This window comes from Sminthopsis crassicaudata, chromosome 1, assembly GCF_048593235.1.
Source record: "Sminthopsis crassicaudata isolate SCR6 chromosome 1, ASM4859323v1, whole genome shotgun sequence".
NCBI classification, from domain to species: Eukaryota; Metazoa; Chordata; class Mammalia; order Dasyuromorphia; family Dasyuridae; genus Sminthopsis; species Sminthopsis crassicaudata.
The window spans coordinates 742,945,429-742,963,682 of NC_133617.1; the positions used below are offsets into that span (position 1 = coordinate 742,945,429).

The 18,254-nt window shown below is 43.8% G+C and overlaps 1 protein-coding gene across 1 annotated transcript in view; it reads right to left on the reverse strand.

Annotated features, from left to right (window-relative positions):
- ITGA9 (integrin subunit alpha 9) overlaps nt 1-18,254 on the reverse strand; it is a 299,345-nt gene that overhangs the window by 18,000 nt on the left and 263,091 nt on the right. Inside the window, exons 26-27 of the mRNA XM_074284359.1 lie at nt 16,538-16,639; nt 3,891-4,010 (exon numbers count right to left, since the gene is read on the reverse strand). Coding sequence (XP_074140460.1) covers nt 3,891-4,010; nt 16,538-16,639 — 222 coding nt within the window. The remainder of the gene's footprint in view (nt 1-3,890; nt 4,011-16,537; nt 16,640-18,254) is intronic.

Here is an 18,254-nt window from a genome sequence, read left to right on the forward strand (position 1 = left end):
GATTTGCATATGGCTACCAGAGTTAAGGAGTTCTGGCAAGACAACTGAATGGCTATGTTCCATCCCAGCTCCCCTTCATCACCTCAAAGTAAAAAAGAAATGTGCCAAATAAAATAGAAGAGTAACAACCCAAAATAAGGGAAAGTAAAGGAATCATAAGAAAACCACAGAAAAACAATACAAAGATTAAAGCATCCCAGTACAGTAAAGTTATACTATGGGGTAAAAAGAAACTGGAAACATTCTGCAGGAGAAAAGATAACATTGCAATAACCAAAGTCCCTAGAAATAAGGCTGAAGCAGCCTCAGGAAGCTGAGAGTTTCTTAGAAGTTCAAAAGAGCTAAAGGAAATCAGAGAGGAAACTAAAAGTCTTAAAGGATCAATCAACAAGCATGTATTAAATACCTACCGTGTACTAGAATTAGAAAAGACAAAAAAATCAATAGCCTAGAACAGATAGTAGAGAAATTTAACAAAGCAGTAGACACTATGAAAAAGAGAGCTTTAGGGATACAAAACAAAAATGCAGAGCTAAAAACCACAAGCTTCAGAAAAGAATCAAAAGACAGGAAAATTAAAGGACACTCAGGACCTCTGCAAACCAAAGTAATTGGCAGAGTTCACAGAGAAGATCAAAGAATTATTAGTCTCCTGGAGAAAAAAATCCCATGGGGAAAAAAAAAAAGAACCTGAATACCCTATTTCAGGACATCAGATAGAAAATTATCTGGAACTATTAGAAAAAGGAGGGCAAAGTATGACTTGATAGAATCCACAGGACCCTACGAGAGAAATTCCAACTTATATTCAATAAGAAATGTAGTCACCAAGTTCTAGAGATGACATATTAAAGAGCAAGCAGGCAGGAAGAGGAATTTTATATAATAAGAAATCAGGCAGGACTCCTCGGTGAAAGAAAAAGCCAGAATATGACAGTGTAACATGTCCTAAAAAGATGAGCATAATCCTATATGAGAAAAACAAGTGTTCAACAACATGAAAGACTTTTATTCATTCTTTTCCAAAAAACTAAAACAAGGCCTTTGAAATGCAAATTAGCAAAGAAAGAAACTGAATAAATGTAAATAAATCCATGTCACATGAAAATGCTAGAATCTGTACTGGGATTTCTCTATCACAGTGATAAATACTTTTGGTGAGCAGATACCTCCCGGTTTTATGCCTTGTGTGATGTTTATTATCAGAGGGTCACTGAATAGGTTTATCTCTGTTGTCACATCTTCAAGGAATCTTGAACAATCTTGATGGCCTGGAAGGCTGTATTTTGTTTAATCAAATCACATGCTTTTTTCATAATCAACAAACAATAAACACAGTGGGATCTGAAATTCTCTACATCTTTTGGTTAATTATTTACACAGATAAGTAAATACAAAAGATATACAAAGCAATTCCACGGAGGGGAGGAAAAGCATTAACAACCAGAAGGATCTATCCTTCTAGAAATAATGCACTGAAAATTACTGTGTTGTTCATCTCCTTTTATTTTGTAATCCCACTCCTGAAATTCATACCCCAAAGAAGGCTAATGTGTAGGCAAAGGATTCATGTTCAAAAATATTCTTATAAGCACTATTTGTAACAACAAAAAGCTAGGAATAAAATTGTCCAATGATTGGGGAAGTAGTTGAATAAATTGTGGTATAAGTCTAAGATGGAATATATTACTGCAAGGTAAGGAATGCCAGCTATGAAGAAGTGACAGAAGCAGGAAGAGTTTCAGATGAAGTGATCCAGTAACAAGAATCAGAACAGAACTCACAGCGTCTATGCCTGTAGGAACCATCTCAAAGGCAACTACATTCAGGCGAAATGCAATGAATGAGGTTGGTATTTTTTGACGTGAAAGCACACTATTCCTTTCTGGTTATAATTGGGCAACCACAATAATGGGAAAGGACATTTACTCTGAGTCCCAATCATCCTCACCGGTGGTTTTAGGTGACTTGTGAGGTGGAAGGAAGCCCAAGTTTTTGTTCAATATGTCCAGAGGAAAAGTATCAAAACAAACAGAACCAGGGAACCACAATGGAATAGAGAGAGGGATGAACCAGGAATTGAGACTTGATTTCTACTCCAAGATTTGGCACTTAACTGTGATTGTGGGCAAATCACTAGTGGTCCTGAAGTAAAACTTATAGACCATGTGTCCCTGAAGGTCCCTTTACCCTCTAAAGCTCTAGCGCTCCTTTGGATTTTAAAAATATGTTATTGATTGATCAATAATTGTTATGACATATTCATTTCTAATATATTTTCCCAAATTAACCCTACCCTACAACCAAAAAATAAAAAAACTAATTGAAAAAACAATGTCATCTTTTCAACATTTCTTATCCAGAGACAAGATGGGTTATTCTAATTAAGTTTATTTGAGCTGCCTTTTAGTGTTTTCATTCACTTTTGTACTCATTGGTTATACTGTTCTCCTCCATTTATTTCATCCTACATCAGTTCTGATAAATTTTCTGGTGTTTCTCTGAGTTCCTCATTCACTTTACTGATGCCATTATATTCATACTCCACTCTATTTATAGCAGAATTTTTTTAATCGGAAAAAGGAAATAGATTCAGGGATCCACCAATGAGCAAATTGGCCATTAAAAAAAATTAAAAGGCATCATATGAATATAATGAGAAATTACTGGGCAATATAAAATAATGGACATTAGGATTTCAGCAAAACATGGCAAGACTGTTTCAGAATTATGAAAAAAACAAGTAAAATTAAACTGAATGTTGCATAATTAAAATAACAACTTTGCCTCTGAAAAAAGTCAATAACATGTACCCCCCCTACTTCATGCAGAAGTGGAACACTAGGAATGTAAAATAACATAGAAATTTACAGGCAGGGGATGCATTGGTTAGTTTTGCTGTACCGATTTTGTTCATTTTCTTTTTTTAAAGATTTGTTACAATGTATGGACACTGTATATGTCCATATACTGGACATATACAGTCCATATGGACAGGGGGAAAGGAAAGGGATATTTTTGGACAATGTATAGACATTGTATATGTCCATATACTGGACATATATAGTCCATATATGGACAGGGGGAAAGGAAAGAAAGATCTTTGGAAATGAATAAGATTGAAAACAAAAGATTTCAATAAAAACAAAATACAATTTTCAAAAGTGCTGGTATGGATATGTTGGTATCTAGGGGACATTTCTTTCTTTGATCTTCTTGGAAAAACTAAACTTGCTTTATTAGCTCATATTTCTTTATTTTCAGCACAAAAAAATATGTTGTCTCTCTACATATCCTTGAAATATTACCCTGGGTCATTTGGGGTCATTTCTTCAGTAGATCCATGTCCCACTATGTCATCTGACTTCAGTGAGCAGAGACCCCAAATTGTGCAGGCAAAAGCTAGAAAGCACGTTTTGGCTGTTTTCTCCCATTCCAGAAAAATGACAAATAAAATTACTCAATTTTCAAATTTCTCTTTTACTTAACATCAAGTCCTGCTGCTTCAGGTAAGGGGTGCAGGCTGGATGCTGGGGAGGACCAAGGAGGAGCGCCTGATGCTGTTTCTTTGGAAGGGCCTTGTTATGCGAGCAATTTTACTCCCACTCTTAGTACTCAGTGGCTCCTAGTGATGGGCCAGTAGGACATTTGGTCCTCATCAAAGAGTGTCTAATCTACCCCAGCCTGCCACACCGGGGCATTTTCCAACAGGAAGTTTTCTTAGATGTCTGCCATCTTTGAGCTGCCAGCGACTATCAGAACATAAGGGGTACCAAGGATAGACCAAGGGTGACACGTCTGAACCAAGGATGGCAAAGACCCACTGAGGGCCCCCTTCCACTCTCTGATCATAACGATCTGTAGCTGCGAAGTCTCTCTGAACGTCTTACCTTCCACAAGAGCACGGCCAGTAACAGAAAGATGAGGATGCCCACCAGCAAGCTGATGGCAATAATCCAGCCCACAACATAACCACGAGGCTCCAAATTGTGCAGCGCTTCAAAGACCACCTACAAGGCAAGGACAGAGAACGATTTCACAATCAGAAGCAGGAGCTTTCTTCCTGGCACATAATACGCTGGAGTTCAGCCATACATTTGACATTTGGGGCAAAATGACAAGGAACAGCTTTGTAAAAATAAAATTCAGGACTTAAAGAGCACTCTAAAACCAGAACAAAAATTCTAGGAAGGTTTATTAGTGTATAACAATAACAACTGAGTATGATTAAATATCAGTAACTGAACCTGAGAAGCAGCTTGGCACAGGGGAAGGAATGCCAGCCTTTGAGTCAGAAAGCCGTGGATTCGTTTCTTCCTTCTGACATACACCAACTTTGCTGTGATGGCAATTACTTAAATTCCTATGGCCTCAGTTCCCCTATCTGTACAATGGGGATATAATGAGATGATGATCTCTGCAAATCACTTTGCAAACCTCATGATGTTATATAAATGTCAATTATTACTATTATCATCTTTATCAGCTTCTCAATTGACCTCAAACAATTCCCTATGATTAGACATTGCAGATGAAGTGCTGGCTTACACCAGCAGAGGAAGTTTCCTTCTTATTCCAATAAAGTCAAAGGTATAAACCCAAACCAAAACAAACAAAAATCCTCAGATTAATGTTAAAAAAAAAAAGATATTCTTAATCCAGACTCAACTGTACTCCACAAATTATTATTGAGCCCCTACTATGTGTGTACTGTACTCAATGCTAAGGACAACATGACAAACACAAAACGGTCCTGCCCTCGAGGATTACATTTTAGTGTCATGATACAAAGTGTATACTGACAAAAAATGTAAATTAAATGCAAAGAAATGGACAAAGACAGCAGTCCTTATATCTGGGGGAAATCAGACCAAATCCTAAATTCAGGAAGGCTCCTCAACCTAGGAAGTCTAGGAATCAATGGCAGTTCCATCTTGGTAGCCTTAGCACTAACACAATGCTTAGGCATATAGTAGGTGCTTAATAAATGCTCATCAATCGGCTGGTTGATAATGCCTTTGGGAGGCAGTTTGATATAGTGAATAGATGCTGGTGTTGGAGGCAGAAGAACCATGTTTGTTTGTATCCCATCCCAAAAGCCCACCAGTGGGATGAGCCTGATTGAATCAGCCCTCTGAACCTCAATATTCTCATCTGTAAAGTAAAAATTCTAAAAGCACCTCTCCCATGAGGTTATCTGAGGGGATCAAATGAGATAATACAGATGCAAAGTATTATATGAAGTACTATATAAATGCCAGCTGTATATTATATACACCAGATGTAAATAATTCAAATGTTTACATTTATATATGTATTTCTATAACAGTATATAATATATCAATGAATAGTTTATATTATTATTTAGGGCATTTCAATAACAAATATATTTAAACAATAAATATTGATAACATAAATTTATCCACTGATATCAGCATTTGAGTATATTTAATATTTGGGGGGAGAGAATAATTATTTATATAGCACCTACTTTTATGCAAGACACTACAGTAGGCACTTTACAAATATTATCTCATTTGATCCAAAGAACAATCCTTTGAGGAAGGTACTATTAATATCCCCATTTTGCAGTTGAGGAAAACAAAGGTTAAGTGGGCGGCCTGGAATCACACAGCTAGGAAGTATCTGAGACTGGATTTGAATCAGGTCCTCCTGATTTCAAATGCAGCGTCCTGTTCATTGCACCACCTAACTAGCTGCCTGTTCTCTCTGATACTCAAATTTTTTTCAGTTGAAAAAATTAGTTCTTTATTAGAGCAACTTCAATTTTTTCACTGGTTTTTTTTTCTTTTTTCTTTTTTTTTTATTGTAGCTTTTTATTTACCAGATATCTGCATGGGTAATTTTTCAGTATTGACAATTGCAAAACCTTTTGCTCCAATTTTTCCCCTCCTTCCCTTCCCCCCCTCCCCCAGATGGCAGGTAGACCAATACATGTTAAATATGTTAAAGTATATGTTAAATACTATATATGTAGATATGTCCATACAGAATAACATTGTTCTTTAACTTTCTTTTTACTTTATCTTTGTCATCTCTGAAAAACACAAGAGAAAAACCATCGTATTGGAATCAAAGCACCCGAGTGGAAATCCTGGGATTTAGTTACTTAGCTATTTAATTATTACTCATGAGGTCAAATCCTCTCTGATACTTGGTTTTCTCATCTGTATAATGGAAGATATCATATTTATCAGACCTCCCTTCCATTTGGAACCTGATGAATCTTTGACCCAAAGTGCCTTGCTAAGACCCTCACCCATAGAAGATGCTCAATAAATATTCGTTGAATGAGTGAATAAGTGAATAAATGCTTAACCATCCCCTGCTGGCTGTCACATGAGGGGCTCAAGCCTTCATAAACTCCCCATCCATTCCCCAAGCTGTGACCCCAGAAATTGTGGAGAAAACAGACTGTGTTCATAAGAGAGATCTACTCTGATGTTCCCTTCCCTGGAGGAAAAAAAAAAAAAGAATTTCAAAGAGTCAGAAATTCCTCTTCCCTTATAATCATAGAGCTTCAATAAGATCTAGAAGGGACCTGAGAGATCATTAAATCCAACTACCTCATTTACAGATGGGCAAACTCAGGCACAGGCTTATTTTTTATTCTTTGATAAAAGGCATGGCTATGTGGATAGAAGATAGGGAGGGATCAATAGCATATAAAAAAGATGACCATTTTTCCAGAGGTATTAGGAATAATTTAATCAACATAGGGCCCTACTTTCTACCTGTGATTTCCTTGTAGTACTAGAATTCCTTTTTAAGACTGGGGCTTCTTTTGAAAAGAAGATACTCAATTGGTTATGCCCTTTGACCCCAGCAATATCTCTTTTAGGTCTATACCCCAAAGAAATAAAAGAAAAAAGAAACAGAGCCCTTCCTTCCACTCGCCTGTCATGGAGCCTCTCTTTATTATTTTACAACAATCACCCTGGGCTGGGGTCCTGCTAGATTAGGCCTTGCTCTCTATACGGGCTCCCCAGCAGCCTCTCGGCTCCTGTCTGCTTCCCCTGGTTCCTCCAGGGCAGCCACATCTCCCAGAGGAGGCTGAGGGCCCGGACCAGACTAACCGAGTCCTGAACCTCTTTCCCCAGAGAAGCAGCCCGACAAGTTCTCAGGCCAGCTTCTCTCCATAAGCTTTTCATTACTCAAGCCAGCCAGCTGTTCTGCGTCAGCACGGGAAGACTGACAGGCAATTATCTTGATGGGCAGACAAGAGGGACTACTGAGGAAGGCCCGTCTTGGGAGATGGGGAACGTTTCCAGAGCCTCTCACCTCAAGGCAGCTGTTTCCCATTAGGTCCCCATCGCCATCCCCAGCAGAGGTTCCTGGCTTTCACAGCAGACCAGCACCACATGGCCTAGCTCCCAGAAGACCGTGGGCTCCATCTAATCCCACATTCTGAAGTACGTCTCAGGAGAATGGGATGAATTATGAGTTACGAGTGAAGGCCAAAACAGGTCTTGATCTTGTTGGATTTTTAAAAAACTATAGATCATGGAGAAGGAAACTCATCACCCATCCGTCTAGTCTGGTTTCCTTGGTTTCTTGTCTGGGTTCCCATCAGAATAGATGGTCGCTGAAGAGAGCCGGCCCTGGAATCCAGATGACCTTCACGCTGTCACCCGAGCTAAGACATATTCCTTCTGCTTTTATTCTCTAGCTTTCTGCCAGGAGGCAGACATCATACCTCCCTCTGTTTACTGCAAGACCTTTGAATCCGCTAAGGAAATGGAAAAGGTAATTGGAAACAGAGAATGGAATTCAAACTTCCAGGAATCATGGGCCATGAACTTTGGGAAGCAGATTGCCTAGTATTTATATCATAATCCTCAGGTAGTCTAGTATTTACTCCACAGTCCTCAGGTAGAACTGAAGTAACCCACCTAAGCCCAGAATCTCCGAGAGCTTCGGTGACCAAATCACCGAGCTCCTCCTGACCTCAGGATCCCCTGGAAAATTAGGGGGTCGGGATAGATGCCTTCCAAGGTTCTGCCATTTCTGAATCATCTGATCTAGAGGCTTCCAGATTTCTCAAGAAGAGCAAAACTGTGGCAAGGTCCTGCTGGAGAGCTGGTCTACAACCGGATACAAAACAAACGAGGGCTTCTTCTGCTGCTCTTGGTCTAGACATTTTATCAGAAAGCCCATTCATTTACTCATTTTGCCAGAATACCAGAATTTTGAAGGATTCCATTCCGGGTCCCAAATACATATCCATCTGCTACTAGTCCCTTCCCCTCTAAAATTACCGGTTTTTCCTGGTGTATAGCTGATATATGTATATGCTGTCTTGTATGCTAGAATGGAAGCTCCTTGAGGGAAGAGACTTCCATTGCTTTGTATTCCTGGGGCTTAGGTGTCTGGCACATAGCTTCATAATTTCCCGTTGATTTATTGCAACGATACTCTTCATTCTAGTAGACGTATAAGCCTCGGGAGTTGGTATGACCCACGTGAGTCACGCCTTCACGTGGTGACACAATAAACCCATCTCCTGGAGGGTGACAGAAACATCCCAGCCGTTCTGAGACATCTCATCCTGGGGAAACATCTAGAAGAAGAAATAGTGGCAGGAAACCTCCCGGGAAGAATGTATGCAGACAGGTCCGAAGGTGTATTATGGGTGAGAGAAGCAGCCTGGGAAACTGGGGAGAGCCCTGGGTCTGACATGACTGATGTGTTGCTTGATGTTACCAAGCTTTTTTCTCCCCATCTCTCTTTGTTACAAGGGAGGGATATTCCATAGGGGAGGGAAGGCAGGAGATATTTGGAAGTGAGACTAATGTAAAACCAATAGATATCAGCAAAAATACCAAGACTTCTTTTAAGAAAAGAGCATGGAGTGGGGGAAGGGAAGGAAGGAGGTTAATCCAGATGACCTCTAAGGTCTCTTTGGGCCCCTAGTGTTAGGATTCTGCGGTTGTGAGCCAGTCGTTGCTGCTTCCAGTCCCGATTCCATTGATTGGTTCAGTCTGCAGCAAGGAAACCACAGGAATCAGAGGCTGGAATCTCTTACAATGTGGTCTCCTTCTCCCACTTTGATTTTTAGGAGACCGCAACAGTGACTCTGTACAAATGTACTTCCTAACCCTACCGCCGCAGGGCCTTACAGACCCATGGCTGACAAGAGTCGGGGAATGACGCAGAGCCAGGCTTCAGGGCCCGCCAGCTGGGGACGGTGATTTATTCTATGAATTTGGAGGCACTGAACGGTCTCCACAAAGTCATTGCAAGACTGCGTGCCTATCTCTGGAGATCCCAAAGGCTCCTGCAGTGTCCTATACTCTGCCCTTGACTGGACAATAGTCAGTGATCACAAGCATGCTCTCGATAAAATGTGGTTTTCCCATTGGACCAAAAGTCCCCACGCAGGCCTGCAATGGTCGGAAGGACCGCCCCGGGGAGGCAAAGACAGGCTGGAGCAGAATAGCCTGCCCTTCATCATCATCTGAGCTCCCAGGGAGAGAGGAGGTGGACTTCATATGAAACAAATGAAGAACACAAAGGACAATAAATGACATTTGTTTTCCACCAGGATCTGGTTCCATCCGAATTTCTGCATTCCGTGAGGAGTTGTAGCTCGAGCTGTATCCTGTCTGAAGAAAGGTGGCCATGTGGAAAGGGGGAGGCAGAGAGGGCAGAGGGGAGCAGACGGGGGGCAGTGGACGCAAGAGACAAGAAATACTGCGAGCCAAACCACATTTTGTGCTGTTCTCCGAATATGAGTCTCCAGAAACATACCAGGCGGGCGAAAAAACAGCCGTGGAAACAGATGAGGAGAAAACACCAAATCAAGTCCACATTCCAGAAGACTAGAGTTACAAGCCTAGTTATAACACAATGGGAGTTCAACGTGGCCCCTTCCAGAAGCCCGGGGGATTTTGTTCGGTTTTATTTTTTATAAAAGGGCACTGGGTGTTTAGTGAAGTTCCCACTAAGTGGGCATGAAATAGATGCATTTCTCCTTGGTGCAGCATCTCTGCCAGGCTCCCAAGATCTGCTTCTTTTTCGAGCCTACCGCCACATTCGCCAGAATAAGGGGTCAGATTCTTCCCTCAGGGGGCAGTTTCTGTGCTATCAGCCAGATGTAAATCACGCGACCAGCTGAGTAACATGAGTAAGGTCACACAAACGGCAAGCACCAGAGAGAGCTCCAACTTTCAGGAGATGTTTCCTGATTGAACTCAAAGTATTTTTCTGAAACTTCTACCCATTTCTCCTCATTCTGCCCTTCAGGGCCAAGAGGGCAGCCAGGTAGGGGATAGAGGAGTCCCACCTGAAGAAACTTCCTCAACCAAAAAAGAGAGGGAACTTCCCTGCAACATCTAGTCTTAGCATCACCTCCGCCACTGAGAGGGCACAGAACTGTGGGACTCGCCAATAAGGTGGGACTTGAACTCAGATCTCCCAAATATCCAGGTTCTCTATCTACGGCTCTGTGCTGCCAGTCAGAGCCAAGCAAAATGTCTAATAGTATTTCCACTGAACTTGTGGCTCATCCCTTTCATACTATCATATATGTCTGTGCAACGGCAGTTTTCCAGTTGTGTGTGTGTGTGTGTGTGTGTGTGTGTGTGTGTGTGTGTGTGTAACAAATAAGGGAGGGAGGGAGACAGAGACACATACAGAAACAAAAAGACACAGAGATAAACATGGAAAGAAACAGAGACAAAGGGATGGAGGGAGGGGGAGAGACAGAGACACAGAGATAGAGAGAGACAGAGGAAGAAGTTTAGTGGAGAACTGGAATGAAGCCCAGTCCATGAAAATGGTCCTGCTCACAAAGCCCTCCCAAGGACTCTGGTCTCTTACTCAAGGACATGTGGTTGGTCCTTTGGTGCTGATGACAGATGAGGACCACCCAGCGTATCTGCTGGTGACAGAGTGAGGGCACGGGGAGAGATCTGGAGGGAGACAAGGAAGTGGAGGAGACACAGACTGGGTGAGCCGGGCCTCCCCTCCCTCCCCACCACCACTCATCCCATGGCCTGTGGCCAGCTCTGCCTTAGCCTCTTCCCTCCATGGAGCATTTCCTCTGGAACTGGTCAGACTCCTGGTCCCTTGCCAGGGGGCATGTGTTCTAGCTCCTGGCCAAAGGACACATATTATCAGATACTTCCTCCTGGTCCCCATTCTACTTGTCTCTGTCCCAGGGAACTGCAGGTTCCATCAGGATCATGTGGGCTCTGTTGCCAATTTAGAACTGGTCTATGTGCAGACAGTTAATGAGTCTGATGGCCTTCGTTTCCCTGAGGAACCATGGGTGACAAGACGGGGCAGTGAGAACAGGAATTTGGACCCTGGTCTGAAATCTAGCTCTACCCCTGACAACCCCTGGTGCGTCTTGGGTACGTGACCGCCCCCACTCTGAACTTCAGTTTCTTCTTCTGTCAAATAACAAACTAGATGGTGGCTGAGCTTCCTTCCAGCTCTAAATCTATGACCCTAAACCCTAGGACTGCAGCGTTCACCCATGGATTGGCATCCTGAGCCTAGCACAGCTTTGGGGTCACTCACTTGCCAGATGCCATGGCCCAGGCTCATGGCAGACACAATTTCTGAACAAAAAGTCTAGGATTCTGTCCATTATCTAATACAATTCTTGCCAAGAACCCCACCCCCTGCCACCCTCAACCATCAGGCAAATGCCTTGCTGAGCAGATGGACCCAAGCATTGTGCTGAAGGATGGCAGCCTTCTGCCAAATGATGGCTGCTCTGCGAAGCTCTGCCTTCACCTGTTGGGTTGGGAGCCCAAGTCTGGGGACCCCCTGAACAAAGGTGCAAAAGGTGGGAGATGGGGCGGGTGGCAGGAAAGCACCGCCGTCTAGCCCCTGCTCTCAAGGAGCTGATATTCTTGAGCTGGGTGGCTCTCCTGCTGGACAGCTCCAACAGTTAGGAAGCATCTGGTTCAATCTGCATCCTGGCAACTTCCATCCATTCTTCTTAGTTCAGCCATCTGTGGTCCAACAGAACACTGGGAATCTCTCTACCACACCACCCTCTGAAGACTTCTCTCCTGCCCTTCCTTCCCCTTCCCCCAGAATTCTCTCTTCTCCAGGCTAAAGCTCCCCGGGCCAGCTGGTTTTGGGTGGTCCTTTCTATAGAACCCCCATTGCCCTGGCCATCTTCCTCGGCCTCCTCTCCAGTTTGTCAATGTATACCAAAAAGTGGACACAATATCCCCCACACAGGCCAGCCCCTTTCACCAATCAGCCATTCAATCAACAAGCATTTATTGAGCACCTATTGTGTGCCAAATACCATCCTGAGTGCTGTGAATAGAGGGTAAGAACTGGAACGATGGTTTAACAGGCCCTGGATCAAGACATACCATCTACCAAGAGAAGTCAGCACTTTTTGGGGAACTTAGTCTTAGAGCCCCCGGGAGCTCTGAGACGTTGTGATTTGCCCAGGATCACCCAGCCTCCACTCAGAAAGCACTTCTCATTTCATTACTGCCCAGCTGCCAAATGCTAAGTGGAGACCCAAAGCAAGATGGCTCCTGCCCTCAAGGAGCTCAGATTCTCACATGACCTGGACCTAATGCCTCTCAGTTTCTTCACTTAGTCTTGCTGGCGCACAGTAAGCACACAATCCACCGAAGCACCCCTGATCTTTGGGGCTTGATTTTTTGACAAGAATTCAAAGAAACTTTTCAGAAATTTATAGGAAATGACTGACGCAGAGCAAAGAAAGCCAAATCCAGGAAACAGCGTATATCATGATTATATGAGAATCTAAATGAAAATAACCCTTAAAAAAGTGACCAGACTGACTAAATGTAAGGAAGCGATCCATCTTAGTTCCACAAAATGTGACAAAAGATACTTTCCTCCTTTCCTTATTAGAGAGTGGGTGGTAGGGAATGTCACATGTCAGATAAGGTCACTCCCTTAATTGGTTTTGCTCGACTTTTCCTTCATGGCAAAGGAAGGTTCAGTAGAGAGGAGAGACTGGTGAATGTCTGGGATGGGCAAAACCAGTGACATCCGTAGAATTTTAAAATTCCATAAAATGGCAGAAGGAATTTTTTCAAAGCCCCGGCTGATCCGAGAGCAGCTCACCCAACAACTCTATCCGTGAAAACGTACACACGATCATCCCGAGATTGTTTCCCACCTCAAAAGTGGCCACCAGCTAGACCGTTTATGATTTTGTTTAAAAAATGTTCATTGGAACTCTTGCCCTTTCCTTCTCACAGACTCCCCCATGAGCAGAACGAGCATCCTGCCAAGGACCAGCCCAAAAAAAGCCCTGATCTGACATCTTGAGAAACGGAACCTCATTTAAGCACTGTGGCAGCAATCTCCTGTATGCAATCTCCCCCACAATTTATGTTTCTCTGGAAATCCGGCTTTCACGGTAATCAGACAGGGCTTGTTTGTGGCAGAAGAGCATGTCTCCCCGCCCTCCCCAACTGCCACCCCCACTCAGGGACCATATTTCTTCCCTCAGCCAGGAAATCAGATTCAAGATCCTTGACTTGGCTCCAGATACAAATGGCAGATTCTGAGGGGGGGTGAAGGGAAATGCTTAAACCTCCCCTGACATCTCAAGATGTTGAGGCTCCTGAATCATTGTTGGGGGCACAGATTTGCCACAAGGAGTCATGAAAGCAATATGGATAATGCACACATGGACCTGATCTCTTATAGTGATTTGGAGGGGTATTTGGAGAAGAAGAGGGAGGAGAGGAAGAGAAAGAAAGTGAAAAGACCAAGAAAATGAAGATAAAAAGGAGAAATTATAGAAAGTAAAGAGGAAAAGGAAAAAGAAAATAGAAGAAGGAGGAAGAGAAGGAAAAGCAGATGGAGGAGGAGAATGAAAACAAGGTCCCTCCACCAAAGCATTAGGTTCCACAACGTGGAGATTTACAATTCCTAGAGTGCTGAGAGGTTCACTCACTTGATTTGACTGAAGTCACTAAATCAATGTGTGTCAAAGGTGGGGTGTGAATCCCGGTCTTCCGGATGCCATGACCAGCATTCTCTCTCTCCCCTCTCTCTCTTTACATCTCTGCCCGTTTCTGTTTCTGTCTCTCTCTGTCTCTGAGCCTGTCTCTGTTTCTGTCTCTGTCTTTCTGTGTCTGTTTCTCTCTCTCTCTTCTGTTCTCCCTCCCTCCCTCCACACATACTTTTTTTCCCCCCCTGAGGCTGGGGTTAAGTGACTTGCCCAAGGTCACACAGCTAGGAAGTGTTAAGTGTCTGAGACCAGATTTGAACTCGGGTCCTCCTGAATTCAGGGCTGGTGCTCTATCCACTGTGCCCCCTAGCTGCCCCCACCTCCACACACACTCTTATTCAATAATAACAGTAACAAGGATTTCAAGGAGCACAAAGTCCCTTGATCCTCTCAACCAGACTGAAAGGTAAAGTAAGTCAAACAGCAATGCTGCTTTTCTTTTGGCAGATGGTAGGAGGCAACAGAGGCCAAACAAGCTGGCCAGGCTGGAGCTTCCTGGCCATGAAGGAGGCGCCTGTGGTGGGATTCAAACTCAGGCCTTCCTGCCTCCCAAGTCTGTGACCCTACCCACCACAGGGACATTCTCCCACGGGCAGACAGCTCCAAAACCAATGCTGCCAAGTCACCAAAACAACCAAATGAAGCCGGGAGTTCAAATTTCCAATGAAGGAAAGACCCAAAAGTAATATTTCCATCTATAAAAATTAACTTAAATTGCAGGAACTTTGAATGAATCTATTCAACTCAACAAGCGTTTATAAAGCACCTACTATGTGAAGGCACTGGTTATGTGCTTAGAGTCACACAACTGGTAAATGTCAGAAAACTCAGACATTCCTGAATCCAAATCTTCCCTTCTCTGGTCCACAGGGATCACACTCTTGACCTGCAGTGGAAAGTGCTGGCAAAACTCCCCAGTGGACCAAGACCAGATTAAAATGTAATTGAGAAATGCTTACCAAAGTAAATAAAAATAAAATACAAAATAGATAAGGTCAGCTTATGGTTTTCTAAGTCAATCTGCTGCAGAAATCTGCTTCTATTTGAATCTGACATTAGCAGTCTACACAACCTGCCTCCCAAGTCATTCCTCCAGGACACTGAGTCAGGCCTGCGCGTTCCTCCCTGAAATCCCACCCACAGATAATAGATTTGTGTTGTAACCTACCCGCTCAAAGAAGGCCCACTCTAACAGATGCTCTGAGATCCCTCCATTACTTGGCACATCGTTTTAATAACTTGGAGAGTTAAAATCCCAAAGTCCACCAAGTTCAAGACCTTGATTTTACACTGAGAAAACTATAGAGAGGAAGTGTCTCCCCCCCCCCAAAAAAAAGAATATAAGCCGAGGACTGGGAGGGACCCGTGCGGCTGTCTGGTCAGTCCCTCATGTGACTGCTGAGAAGCTGAAGCTGAGGGAGGGCAGGTGATCCCTGCCCAAGGTCCCACAGGTCGAAAGTGGCAGAAATAGGATTCTGTTTAAGGTCCAAGGATTCTAAGTTCAGTGTTCCTACCACACCATGTAGCTAACATCCAAGAAAACTGATCCCTCGACTGTTTATTCAGATTGTCCGAAATCCAATAATAATAGCCACAGTAATAACTCACTTCTATGCGCTGCTTTCAGGTTTGGAGGATTTTCCGACCACCACATGAAGGGAAGTTGTTCAAGCTTATAGGACTTCCATCTGTGCAAGCTAGAAAACCCCTTCTGTAGAGGAGATAGCTCCCCCTCAGGCTGAGCATGCCCAAGGAGACACATCCCATCGGGGAACGGCTTTGCCGTCTACCTCCCACCGCCGATGTTTAATGCCAGCGTGATCTTGTGGGAGTCATTCATTCTGCCCCAGACAGTTTCCTCATCCACGAAGATGATGGGGAAGGACTAAAGAGCTTCCAACGTTTCTCCCAGACTGTGTCTGTGATCCCAGGATCTATTTAAGGGATTTCTAATTTTGCCAAGGTTCTCCGTCTGGATACCAAACCGAGGCTGACCTTCACCTTCTCTGAGAACTAATCAGCCCTGAGACCCCCAGAGCAGACTTCCCTTTCAGACTCTCTCACGCCCACACACCATTACGGGCTTCCTTCAGCCTGAAACCTGAATGGTCTCATGCCAGCCACAACGGCTAAAACACGAGGGGGAGGCGCCCTCGGGGAAGCATCCAGCGCCTGGCTACTTGGACGTGACCTCTCCCAGTTATTAAAACAACGAGTCCTCTGATCCACGAGTGAGGCGGTCTGGGAGAGAGCCCTGGTTCCAGAGAACAAACTGAGTTGGATAAACATAGTTCTGGGCCTCACAGTGGAAATCCAAACCCTGGCAAGGGCACTTGGCTCTCTCCAGTGTGCACACGGCCTTGAGGTGATGTCCTTGGGAACAGTGGCGGCCACAGCTCAAGATGGCCCCAGGAAGGGGACCGAGGGCGGCTGGGCATTTCTTAAACAAGTTACAACCTGGCCTAGCTGCTTCTCAGAACTACTATCCAACTCCTGACCAACAGAGGGACCAGCAGACAGAGGGGAAGGGGCTTAATGGCTCACCATGGTCTCTTCTGGGTTCCCATTGGCTACTTCCACCACCCTGAGAGCAGCATCCACTTTCACTCTGGCCCGGGTCACAAACTGGATGACTGATGAACTGTCCTATAAGGAAAGGGAAAAAACACCATAGAGACAGTTAAGATATCTTTTTCCCAAAATTATAGCAGATTATCACAGAGCAGAAAAGGCCTTCAGGTCATCTACTGTCTCCTGTCCAGGAAGGAGAGCTCTTCGATAACACAGAAGGATAAATATGCACTATGAGGTACGTATTCCCAGGAAAACAATAGAGCTATAATGACTATAGTCGTTACTACATATATTATAACATATATAATATATGTTACTACAATAATAGCTGTAATGACTATAATCTTGTCACTCAACAAACGAAATTCATTAAAGAATGCTTTCATTTTATTTTCCATCAATTTGTAAAAATTAAGCAACATTAAAAACTGTCGTAGGCATTGTGCAAAGCCTTTAAGATATAAAGAAAGGCAAAAATATAAAAGAAAAGCCTAGCACCTGCTCTCAATGAGTTCTCCCCAGTCTAATGATTTACAGTGGAGACCCCACTGTACAACAAAATGCAGACAGGATAAGCTGGAGGCAATTGTAGAGGCAAAGCCCTAAGGGGAACATTAGGGCAACGTAGGGAAAGGCATCTTATAGAAGGTAAGATTTTTGGCTGAGACTACAGAGAGGAAATGTCTCCTCTCCCCCCCCCCCAAAAAAAAAAGACTGGGAGGTACCCATGAGGCTGTCTGGTCAGCCCCTCATGTGACTGATGAAGCTGGGGGAGGGCAGGTGATCTCTTCCAAGGAGATGGAGATGAGAGGAAGGGAATTCCAAGCAGGAGGGACAGCCGCAGAAATGGCTGGGCCTGGGATAGAAAGCACAGTGGGCAGGTTCACAAAATGCAGAGGGAAGAAGGTGGGAGAAGACTGGAAAGGTAGGAGAGGGCCGGGTGATGACCGGCTGTGAATGACAGAGGAATTACCCAGGCTAGCAGGGTCACATGGTCCCACCTGTACTTAGAAAGACCAGTCTGACACTGGAGTGGGAAGCAGACTGGAAGCCATGAGGTGATGGGGACTGCAGCAGGAGGAAGGAAGGAAGGGGGAAGGGGATACACAAGAGATGTTGGAAATGGAAAGAATAACAACAGTGAGCACTTAATTACAATACTCAAAAGTAGACATGGAGAAGAGGTGAGAAAATGAACTTCCCGCCCTTTGTAGACTTTTGGTGTGGACTATGGATGAGAAATATTGCACATATTGTTCGAAACAATTGACTATTGGCTGGTTTTCCTGAACGCTTTTCTTTCTTTCTTTTTAATTCTTGGTTACAAAAGAAAAGCTCACTCCATAGGCAGATGAGGAAGGGGAAGCGGGGGGAGACGGCTGCCTTCAGAAAAACAACGAGTTTTGTGCCCGTAGCACTGCCCACCCCAGGCTGATCTCCTCTATTCCTCTTGCCTAAAAGGTTTCCAGTTTGGAGGAATGCTCAAGCTCCAGAAGCAGCCCTTCCACTGCGGGATGGGTCTAGAACCCTTTTGTAGCTGAGAAGTTTTCGTTCATTCCTCCTTCTTCCCTCTGTTTTCTAGAAGTTCACAGCTAATCTCTATAAAATGACAGTTTTTTCAAATATCTGAAGATGTCCCTTCCATTTATGCACCAGTTCTTTGTATACCCACCATTGTGATCACCCT